This window comes from Hibiscus syriacus, unplaced genomic scaffold (assembly GCF_006381635.1).
Source record: "Hibiscus syriacus cultivar Baekdansim isolate YM2019G1 unplaced genomic scaffold, ASM638163v2 tig00111208_pilon, whole genome shotgun sequence".
NCBI classification, from domain to species: Eukaryota; Viridiplantae; Streptophyta; class Magnoliopsida; order Malvales; family Malvaceae; genus Hibiscus; species Hibiscus syriacus.
In genome coordinates, this window is record NW_024063020.1 from 2,284,243 (window position 1) to 2,296,483 (window position 12,241).

Below are 12,241 nucleotides of genomic sequence, written 5' to 3' on the forward strand. Positions count from 1 at the left end.
TTTTTCAAAATCATATCTAACATTTAATTTAGGTTCTAATTTGATACCCCTCCATTAAAAAGTTAACAGAACTATTGATGTGGTATTTTTTCAGTAATGACATTTTTATCTTATGTTGACATGTCAACATCACCGTAAATTTTCAGTAGTGGGTACCAAAATGAAACATAAATTAAATATTAGGTATAATTTTAAAGAAAAAATACTTAGATACCAAAATAAAAGAAAAGTAATAGTTTAAATATTAAACAAGTGTATCCAATAATAAAATATAAAATCAATATACTTTTAGTACTTTCTTATTAAGTTAATGAGTTGACTCGAAACATGACTCAGTCCATATATTGAAAAATATCTAAAATCTAAATATTATTTGCCAATCATTGGAGAAAAATAAAACAAAATAAATGTTTTAATTTTCTTTTGTCAGGAAGAAAGTTCTTTCATCAACTGATAAAGCATCCGACTTTGCTAAGAGAAAGAGAGCGTGAAACAAACGTCTTCTCTTCCCTCTACGTCTACGCCATCACTCACACAAACTACAAACAAAGGAGAAAAAAAGAAGGGAAAAATGGGTGATTCAAAGGTTGAAACGATCTCCAGATTAGCTCAATGGAAGATCGACAACTTTGGTCCTTGTTCCTTCAGAAAATCCGACCCTTTCAAGCTCGGTCTTTGGAACTGGTACTCTCTTTTTTTAATCTAATACCCAGTTTTCTTCTTCATTGGAAATTGTTGTTCTTTTTTTTTTTGTTTTTGTCTTGTTTGATAACTCTGACTTTAATGAAACAGGCACTTGTCTGTAGAGAAGAATCGATATTTGTATATTCGTTTGTTCCCTGAGCCATCTCGGGTGTCTAAGGAGCAGCCTCCTCATGCTAAATTCGTACTTCGGATCTCAAATGTTGGTGTTAATCGTAGACTTTATATCTCCCCAGGTATGCCTTTCATGTTTTTCATCTCCTTGCTTAAATCGATAGCAAAGATTATGGCTTTTGAATGTGGATTTATGTTTAGAAGAAAGGTTGAAGATGAAGATCAAGTGACGGGTTTTGCTTGTGAATCCAATGGATAAGTTGCTGGATGAATAAATGATGGAGAAAGGAGTTTAGGATTTGAACACAAAATGTCGACTTTGGTTCTAGAAGGAAGAGATAATTGATTGATCGATCACTCAAAGGCTTTAGCTAATAGGAAAAAAATCCCACTTTTATGTTCAAATTATGGTGGTGGAAGCAATTGATCATGTGAAAGTGAAAGCAAGTTTGGGGATTTGAGATTGAGTTTTATTGTCTAACACATATGACATTAGTGTGCTTTTGTGTGTTTGTATGTTGGTGTTCTTTGCCATAGAGTTTTTAGGATGGAATTGATATTTGAAATTGGAAAAGGGGGTTTAGGATCTGAGCACAATATGTAAACTCTGGTTCTAGAAGGAAGAGATAGTTGATTGATCAATCACCCAAAGGCTTTAAGCTAATCGAAAAAAATCCGACTTTTATGTTCAAGTTATGGTGGTGGAAGCAATTTATCATGTGGAAGTGAAAGCAAAAATTGGGGATCTGAGATTGAGTTTTATTGTCTATAACATATGATACTAGTGTGCGTTTGTGTGTTTGTATGTTGCTGTTCTTTGTCATGGAGTTTTTACAATGGAACTGATATTTGAAATTGGATCGCGATTCTTGATTGCGAGCAGTGTTTATTTCCGGTGTAGAATGAAATGATAAATAAAAACGCAGGAACAAGAAGCACACGATAAGTCGAAGTTGGTTACCTACTAATGCAAGAATGGAGAAAGGAACCTCGGATCTTTCTATTATTAAGTTCTCAAATTGAGTCCATATGCTGACATAAATCTTGCTTGTTCATATTTTGTTAGGGAAACATAGTTTTGAACTTTTGTATCGTTTTCTCATCAATTGAACAACTACGGACTTAAAACTGCTTTCTCAATTGGTCTTTATGCATGTTTAGTCTGTTGAGCAGCTCTGGGAATTCACGCTTGATACTAATTTGTCTACTTGGTGCTGCAGTTCATGATAGACCACTGCGAACATGTGACGACTTTTGTTGGCCTGTTGATTTTATGTTCCATGGTCGCTTCATTATTGATGTCGAGTTCCTGGACCTAAGGATCTGCCCTATAAATGTGAGCTCCTTTTGATTGTCACTAATGTAGTACGGTAGCAATTCACCAACTATGCTTCAAGTTATTTTTCTTTATCTTGTTATATGTTGACGGATATGTTCTTCTCTTAAACCTTCACGTTTTAACGCAGGGTGGTGAATCTGTTTCCATATGGCCCGTTGATGGAGCAATGCAGTCTCTGTCAACTCAAGGCACCCTGCGCTGCCTTGCTCGCATGCTTGATGAAGGTCTTCATGCAGATGTTACTATCCAGACTTCTGATGGCACTCTAAGAGCACACAAGGCGGTTTTATCCGCAAGTTCATCCGTTTTCGAGAGCATGTTCCATCACAACCTTAAGGAAAAGGAGTCATCCACAATCCATATAGATGACATGTCCCTGGAATCTTGCATGGCCCTTCTCAGTTACTTGTATGGAACGATAAAGCAAGAGGACTTTTGGAAGCATAGACTGGCGTTACTGGGAGCCGCAAATAAATATGACATTGTAGATTTAAAAGATGCTTGTGAGGAAAGCCTGTTAGAAGACATCAACTCGCAGAATGTCCTTGAGAGGCTGCAGGAAGCTTGGCTTTACCAATTAACAAAGCTGAAGAAGGGGTGCATGACATACTTGTTTGATTTCACCAAGATTTACGACATTAGAGAGGAAATCAATAGCTTTTTCTTGCAGGCGGACCGAGAACTGATGCTTGATATGTTTCAAGAGGTGCTGACGGTTTGGAAACCGATATGACTTCCCTTTCGGTTTTATTTTACCTTCGAGTTGCTGGTGATCGGACAAGTAAGCGAGGCACTTTATGGTATAATTTGATGTATATTACTCGAATAAACACCACATTTTGTTTCCCGATATCTGTACATAGGCCCGCATGCTAAGGTCTTTTCGTACCAGAATCGGTAGCTTGAGGGGTGTGTAACTCCGTGTAGTGACTGGTACAAAAACTTTGTTTGTAAGCAATGTACGCTTTGGTTGTTGAGTGTCATCTTATGCAACATTTCTGTGCTGTTCTAATATGCATAACTACATATATGCACATCGAGACCATTTCGTTCGAGATGGTTCGGAACAAAGATATGACTAATCCGTCAAGTTGGGAATCCGTATAGTCTTTGAAATTTTCATTATAATACAAAGATCTTGACTGCAGGACAAGAGGTTGATAACATTGGCTTCTATGTTCTAAGGCCAAAATTTTCAAATCAACTCTCCGGTCTGGGGTTACCGGCAGAGGGAAAAAAATGGTTTTCGACTGTACACAAAAACTATAGGAGCAGTGTACAGGCTATTATTTTACAAAGATATGCCTGTACTGTAGAGACCCACGTGCATCTATTTCTGATGGATCTCTATGGTTCTCCTCCCGTGCCGATGCCAAACCTTAAAAAAATGTATCTTTAATTTTGGTAGATAGCTTATTAAGCATGTTCGAGAGTGTCGAGAGTCGGTCCACAGACAATGCGTGAAGGGATGTTTAAGGTTGCCAGGGTTGGAATTTACATTGGTTTGCTGAAAGGTAATTGTTTAGCTCCCTGTTCAAGAGCCTTTCTCCATAACCTGTACCTCACTCCCAACTTATCATAGCTGACTGGTAAATTCCAGATGTTTGCGCCATTAATCATACGTTCTTGCTGGCCTATTACGAGTCGCAGATCTTCATTCAAGACCTGTATCAATCATGTGTATAAAGCAGGACAAAATATTAGTGACAAGCATCGTTGACAGATATTGGAGATGTCTGCAACTCAAACTGGTAAATGATGATAATACAGAGGAAAGATGAAATTAATGATTCTTTTTACCTGCTCTGCGAAATGTCTCCATAAATAATGCATGAAAGGAACGTGCTTCAACACGGGAGCAAAATCGAGTGACATTCTATATAATAGTCTTGTCTTATTTCTTGATGAAGGTATGCATACATGAAGCTGGTGAAGGTGTGTTGTGCATTCCTTGGTACTTTGTCCTTCCAGTTTTCCTGGCTTTGATATCCCGATGGTCGATATCACCATACAAGGAGGCCGAAATTCCATATCGATGGGATAAGGGTCCCAGTATCCTTGGAGACCCGATGCAGGTGTCAAGAACTTCACCAAACTGCGATGTTCAGATTACACAGTAAGTAAGATCAATATATTCAAGATCATATCAACCATTAATTGTTAGCATTTAGTCCATCCGTACTACTAACGAGCATGATGTTCATAAAAATCATCGATCAAAGCAATTCCGAATTAACAGAGCAAACCATTTCCCAATCTGATTGCAGAAACAAACCTTGGAACAGTCCATCCCTTGGCAAAAGTGGAAGTGTGAGTAAACGGTGCATGAGCAAGATCCAAAAGGTTATCCAAAAGGAGCCCGTGTTCGACCGGAAGTTCCATAACAATCTGGCATTTATCAGCATATGATGTGAGTTAGTGCGCTGATGTTTACTTAAAGTTGTCCATAACAAAGTTTTTGTGTTTCTTGCAACTATGATCGTGTTTAAAAACATTTAAAACATACCTCGGCATGAATTTGAAATCTGGAAGGAGGCTGTAAGGAGGGAAGGGTTGCCATAGGAGGGTCATCGCCAGGCCAAATCCAGATCATTCCCTCTTGCTCAAGACAAGGCAATGATCTTATCTTCACATTAAGTAATCGAGTAGACGGCATTTTTTCACATTTCCCTTCTGTTGTGTATTCCCAACCTGATGCATAATTTTTTTTTCGTGAATTTAGAAAAAAATTACACAACTATTTGTTAAACGTGAGGATGAACCGGATGTAATTCTGAGCATATATATTGTGTGAATCATTCACTGATATCTCTCTTGCTTTTAAAATGTACAGATCCTAAATTCATACTAACCATGGTAGGGGCATTGAATTCGACCCTCATTAACAGAACCAAGGTGAAGAGGACATGCTCTATGTGCACAGGTGTTCTGGACACATCCCGGATTCCCATCTTTTCCACGGAAAAGGACCCATGGCTCTTCAAAGCACTCGATCGGAATCTGGAACAAGATATAATAGAGACATTAATAGGACACAACACACATGTTAACTAGCTGGACGATAAAACAACACAGTTCCTAATCATCGTTATGTAGAACGAGTATGTCAATATTTTGTGGAGTTGGATGATAAACAACTTTTTAGTTTCGAATATAGGTTACCATAGTGTCGTCCTTCAGATCAGTGGAGAAAGCAATGGGATACCAAAAATTCTTCAAGCGTGGGTGATATGGTTGAACTGGACCAGACACATCCAAGCTTTTCCGGTGTAGCTTCTTCTTCACCATATCCGAAGATAGTGTTGATGTACTAGAGCAGGATGCTACATTGGACTCCGTTGCAGTCCTATAATCTAAAAGCTTATCATTAACCAATTCCTCCATGTAAGCTAGCTTATCCAAAGCGTCAGCAACCCTTTCTTCGGATATATGTACCTGTTATTTCTCCCAGATCAGAACCGAAATTGTCTATACCAGAATTGTTCTCTCTCCTGATTGAATTATAAGAATCACAGTTTCATTATCTGCAGATTTTTAATACCTGTTTATGAGCTTGTGCTAGTTCTCCTTGCAATTCTGCAAGCTCTTTCTTCATGGTGCCGATAGACTTGAATTCACGAGCAAGAGGATTCAACGCTTCCACTACCTACAACCATAACAAGGCAACAAAAACTTCTTAAACCGAAAATAAGAGAAAAGATTATGCAAGAATGTATTCTCGAAAATAACAAAAAACAACACCAAAAGTTCGAAAACACAGGTCAAGTAGAAAATAATACAACTTGTATAAGCAACAGCACAAAACTAAGTGCTCACAAAGAAGAATATCATATTTTGACCTTTTCATGAAGAACCATGATTGTGAGTAGATCTTGCCGAGCTCGCCAATCGCAGTACTGAATGTCGTATCGAGCCACTTCCAACGCCTGATATACATCTAAGAACTTCCCTTTACATTGTGGAACTTTAGACCTTGGATCCTCAACATCAAACAGAGATCCCCACTGGCTCTTCTTATCCCCCAAGCTACTTTCCTCACCAAATACAGCATACACCCTAAACCCCTTTTTAATGCCCTGAAACAGCACCAATCTCGAATTATAAGCCACCATGTAAACTAACTGATAGACGTAACAAATCAATAAGCTCATTTGAGGTGTTAAACTAGGGAATTTAGTGCATAAATTTGGTGGAAAACCTTATACATTTACTTAGCATGAGTCAAGTTCGAGTATTGTTGAGTTCGACTAGACTCGAAAAAATTCAAAGTTGAGCTCGACTCAAAAGTTTGTGAGCTTAAAATTGTCAAACTTAATTAAAACTCGAAATCAAAAATTGAAACTCAAATAAAAAACTTGTAAGCTTAAAATTTTCAAACTCACTGAAAAAAAAAATAAATCTTGACTAGAGCTCGAAAAAAACTTAAACTTAAAATATTCTTAAGATAATTCGATTTAAGTTCAAACTCGAGTTCGAGTTCAAACATTAACCATAAGTACACGAAAACCTTTTAATTGTATTTTTTTAAATAAGCAACATTTGAAGGTTAACATTATTAATAATTTGATTTAAAATTTAAAAATTTAATATATTATTCTTTCTCATGATTTTTTCGAGCTGTATTAAATAGTTCACAGCACACTTCAATTTATCAAGAGCTCGAGTACATTCAATTCCGATATTAACTGAATCTGATTGAATCAAATTCGAATAATGACAAGGATCATACAAGTTATGTAAAATTTGGTATTACCCCAAATAAGTTTAGCTCAAAAAAGATTGAAAAACCAAATCTTTAAAACTCAAAATAACAAAAGAACTGATATTAACTTCCAAATTCAACAGCTACCCAGATAAACTAATACCACAAAAGATCAGAAAAAAGGTACCGTTTTAGAAGAAGTAAACTTGCAAGATCTTTGTAAAGAGATTGGCAAAGACAAAGAACCAGCAGTAGCAATGGCGGCCATGGCGTTTCAAAAGAAGAAGAAAACTAATGTTTGAATAGCCGATTGGTGGGCAAGGGAAGAACGAGAGAGAGACAGTGAGAGAGGAGTGTCAAAAGCCAAGAACAAAAATGGGGATGTTGGATAAGGGGTTGATGATGCTCGCGATCTTGGCAGGCCTTCAAGGGTTGCCACGTGGACAAGAATATCGTACACGTGGCATGAATGGTTTCCACAAGCTTTAGACTCCTCGTAGTATCTTTTCTTTCCCCGGCCCCTTTGGGGGTGGGGGGGGGGGGGGGGTGGGGGGTTTCTTTCGTTGATATCTCAGCTGATTGCCAGCTCGGATTTTGGGATATCTTTGTCTATCTCCCTATCTGTTTGTGCGTTCTCTTTTGGCTTTAATATAAAATAAATGTATAAATATATTTTACTTTCTATTTTCATGTTTAATTTTTGGTTAAAATAAATGTTTAACGTAGGGATGGTAAACGGGTATAGTTTTATGGATTTCACTCCGCATTCGTTTCAATTGAAGCAGGGATGAGTATAATTTTAGCGGGTAGTGGGCGGGTGTGGATTTATAAAGTGGTACTCGTCGTGGGTGGTGGGCGGGTAATGGGTTTGAGACATTACCCGCCCTGCATCCGCCCGCCCCACATCGGCCCACCCAGCTAAATATCTATTAAATTTTAGACCATTATGAATTTAGGTGTAATTTTATAGACTAATTTATAAATTTTAATATTATATAATATATAACATATAATTTATCCAAATATTAAGGATATTTAGTCTTTAATCTGGTCTTTAATTAGGGAAATATTCGGCTCTTTGATTAAACCCATAATCCCACTAACCACGTCACTTTACATGTTCTTTAGCCCATGTTGGTCATCCAAACACAAATTAGCCGTACTATAAACATTAACATCAAAAGCAGTAGTTTTCATGTTCTTTAGCCCCTCAAAACCCATATTAGGCGCACTATGAGCATTAATATCGAAAGCAACACAACAATCCAGCTCTGCGACTACATGTTCCCTACAATCTGTCTCCATAGCATTCGTAGAGCTACTCCTCTGACAAATTGAAACATGCGCTGCTACCCCATCACGAACTGTCTGGGAACCAACTCGAACATCCCATTAGTTTGCTGTCAGGCGGGTCTAGATGGGTATGTCGCTAGTGGGTGTGGGGATGGATTTGAAAATGTACCCGTGTGGGCGGGTGTGGATTTGAAAATTTGTACCCATCATGAGTGGTGGGCGGGTAGTAGATTGAAAAATATTAGGTGGGTATGGGGATGGGGGAGGGGGTATCCGCACCTGACCCGCCCGTTTACCATCCCTAGTTTAACGTACTTATTTTTAATTATAATCTTAAAGTAGTTTCCAATCTTTATTAAAGTAGTTATTTTAAATTTCTACTTTCTTTTTTGAATTTTTTTAATAACATCTCATTTTAAAGAAAAACGATTTCTAATGTATAATTAAGTAATTATTTTTTATTTTGGAGTATTTTTATATTCAATAAGTTTTTAGGATAAAAATGTCTTTTATTTCAAAATAATACTTTGGAATACTGAAAACATTAAAAAAATATGAATTAAAATGATAATTTTAATAAGGGTAAATTATAATGTTCCTCACCGAACTTCACCCTCTCTCTTATTTTGCTTATTGTACTTTAAATTTTTCTATTTTGCTCAATGAACTTTATAGATTGAATCATTTTGCTCACTCTGTCGTTAACTCTCTAACGGTGTGATGACATGTCATTTTTTTATTATCACTTAATAGAAAATATAAAGTGTAAATTACACCGTTGCTCACTGAACTTTACTCTCTCTCCTCCAACTAGTAAATAAAAAATAACGTGGTCGGACGCACTCGTCGATTGTCATAGATGGTGGTCGTTCAATCCTAAAGTTCATGGGTCACTTTGCCTCGACACCTCGAGTCCGAATCCGACCTCCATTTTGTCGGAACTTGCTCTGAAGTCCTTGAATCAGAGATTGAAAGTAAGGAAGTTGAAACATTTTAGTCAAGATTTACGGATTTTGGGACATTTTCTGGTAAAACAACCATCAGATTCAGACTCAGGAGGTCGAGACAAATCGACCCATGAATTTTGGGATTGAACGGCCACCGTCAACAACAGTCTACGGTGGCCAGAACAAAAAATGACGTGGTGGCCGATGGCGAAAATGGGGGAGAAGAAGATTCGAAACGACCTCATTTTGTTGTATATTTGAGTTTTTCAAAACGATGTCTTTTTTATACTTGTGACATGTCATAACACCGTTAAAAAGTTAACCACATAGTGAGCAAAATGATTCAATCTGTAAAGTTTAGTGAGCTAAATAGAAAATTTTGAAAGTACAATGAGGAAAATAGAAAAATTTAAAAGTACATTGAGCAAAATCAGAGAGAGTAAAGTTCAGTGAAGAACGGTATAATTTACTCTTTTAATAAATGGCTAAGTGCTATTTCTGAGGCCTTAGATATCATTACTTTACTGTTGAACCACTTCTTATAATGTTTTGATATAACTTTTTAAGGAAAAATATTTTTGGAGTTGAATTGAATTTATTCAAAGTTTTCAAATTTTTCAAAAATAATTCAAAGTCCATTAAAAGTGAATTAAACACAAAACTGATTTTCACGTATGAAGTATCGATATTGTTCTTAAAGTATCGATACTATATGAACAATATTGATATTGTTCATATGGTACCGACACCCTAGGTAAGAGAAGTATTGATACTCTCTAGGTAGTACCGATACTACCACCGTTGCTCAAATTCCATAATGCAAAAATGGTACCGATACCCAAAGGGGTACCGATACTACTAGTATCGATACCATAGGCTTAGTATCGATACCGTCAGGCCCAACAACTAGTTTTATTTAAAAATAACAAAGGTAGTACCGATACTCCCTATAGGAGTACTGATACCCTCTCTACTAGGCAGTTTTATTTTGCAGAAAAAGCATCCCCAACGGCTCCAAATCATCCACAAATGCTAGAAACGGCCATAAACATATTCCAACATATAAATACAAGTTCAAGACACTTAAAGAAGGATTAGAACATCTATCCAAGCATTTAAACACAAGATAAGAGCTTTTCACTTTTTATTTATATTCTCTTGTAAACATTTGTGTTTTTGTGAGCTTTATTTTGTAAACACCTACCTTTTTAGATGTTTCTTTGTTTACATCTTTTTCTTTTTTGTAAAAGGGGTTTGGTTATAGTTTAGTCAAGTGAAAAACTAGGGAGTTTGTAAAGGTTACTCTTGATCCATGAAAAAAAAAAGAACGAATTAATGGATTTGTTGAAAAATCTTTTAATGAGGAGCTAAGATAGTGGAGGTAGACTTAGTTAAGAAGTCGAACCACTATAAACCTCTGTACAAAATTTTTCTATATTTTCTTTCTCCTTACTCCCTAAACAATATTTGCCAATTCACCCCCTTGTAAAATTTTCGGTTGTTCAAATTGAGCCTCAACAATCTTAACAATTGGTATCAGAGCTTGACTCATTAGAAGATCTAACAACCTTGAGACGGTCCTTGAAGAAGATCTATCTATTTTTGACACAACCGAGAATATGGCTTCCACTTCCGGCTCGTTCTATATGGAAGACTCCCAACCGATCAACAAGCCTCCATACTTCAATGGAGCCAACTACCGTCATTGGAAGAAATTAATGAAGCTATTCATCCAATCCAATGATCTTGATGCATGCGAGATGATCGAAAATAACTACTATTCTCCAAAGAAGAAGAAGAATAATAATAAGAAGGAGTGGAGTAGAGTGCCCAAGAACGGAAGAAAGCTCAACAAAATGCCAAAGTCATGCACATGTTGTTTTGTGCATTTGGTCCCGATGTTTATAAATGGGTTTCTTCTTGTTCAAATGTCAAGTAGCTTTGGAATAAGCTCGAAGAACTTAATGGAAACAAGAAAGAAGAACAAACAAAGATGTTGTCTTTAATGGCTCTTGAAGAGCTCGATGTATCTTCTAACTCAAATGAATTAAGTTAATATTCTTTTAATGAGTTACAAGATGCTTATGATGAATTATTTTTGGAGTTTGAGACCATGAACTCCAAATAAAAGAAAATGATTTCAAAATTTAAAATTGAAAACTATTTTCTTTTGAAAACAAAAATGGATTTTGAAAAACAAAATGAAATTTTGAAAAAATGATTTAAAGCTTTCAAAAGTAAAAATTGAAAGTTTTGAAAAAGAATGTTTTGATTTAAAAGTTAAGCTTGAATGCCTAACAAAAGAAAAAGAAATCATTTTAAATAATTCATCTAGTTCCATAATGAGAAAATGCTCACATTTTCATTATCATGGTCACAAAGAACATACTTGTCCTTTAAAGAAATGAAAACATTTTAAAATTAAATATGTGTTCCAAAAAGAATAAGGGGCATTGAAACTAATTGATATATGCATCACAAGGCTCACATCAAAGGAAGAAGTAATAACTCTTCCAAATGATCCACTCGTCCAAGCATTGGAAAAGAAGATCAGAACAGAAGCAGACTTACGATGACTTTTTGAATGGGATCCTGATATTATTTAGTCAAGATGTCTTCTGTATATACGACCTTCTATCTCTTATCTTTCCAACATTTCTTGAATCGCTTCAATCCGATATTGGGAACTCAATATATGGCTATTTTACTGAAGACGGTGCATGCAGAAAATCCTATACGGGATTAATACGAGATTTTGTAAATATTACGAATTTTCAATATTTTTATTGATTATTTGTAATATAACTTAATATAGGATGATGCATTATATTTTAGGATTAGATTTATTATTTTATTAGGAATTAAGGTTGGGTTAAAAATATTATCTTTAGTTATTATTATTTTATTAGGAATTAGAGTTAAGATATGTTTAGTTTATTATTATTTTATTCATTAGTTATTTAGGACCTTTAGAACTCAACCCCTATATAAAGGAGGCTTCATTAAACTTTGTAATTCAAGATTTCTTTGATTAATAATACAACGAGAGTTCGTTTTTGCAAGTGCTGATTGCCTTGTGCATTCAAAGCTTCTTCTCCTTGAGTTCTTTCAAGTTCTTGCGAGGGAGATTAATCTTCACACTCC

General features: G+C 35.9%; 2 protein-coding genes across 2 annotated transcripts; one reads left to right on the forward strand and one right to left on the reverse strand.

The window, feature by feature from the left end:
* The first annotated feature begins 446 nt into the window (after positions 1-446).
* On the forward strand, positions 447-3,135 carry LOC120155877 (BTB/POZ domain-containing protein At1g21780-like). The gene is made up of 4 exons (XM_039167347.1): positions 447-684; positions 793-938; positions 2,037-2,152; positions 2,283-3,135. Exons 1-4 carry the CDS (start codon positions 572-574, stop codon positions 2,886-2,888), a joined length of 981 nt encoding a protein of 326 aa, XP_039023278.1. The 5' UTR covers positions 447-571; the 3' UTR covers positions 2,889-3,135.
* Positions 3,136-3,259: 124 nt separating this feature from the next.
* On the reverse strand, positions 3,260-7,229 carry LOC120155876 (chlorophyllide a oxygenase, chloroplastic-like). The gene is made up of 9 exons (XM_039167346.1): positions 7,045-7,229; positions 5,995-6,231; positions 5,697-5,801; positions 5,318-5,590; positions 5,008-5,155; positions 4,662-4,846; positions 4,431-4,543; positions 3,956-4,250; positions 3,260-3,820 (listed from the first exon to the last, which is right to left on the reverse strand). Exons 1-9 carry the CDS (start codon positions 7,123-7,125, stop codon positions 3,650-3,652), a joined length of 1,608 nt encoding a protein of 535 aa, XP_039023277.1. The 5' UTR covers positions 7,126-7,229; the 3' UTR covers positions 3,260-3,649.
* Between the last annotated feature and the right edge of the window lie 5,012 nt (positions 7,230-12,241).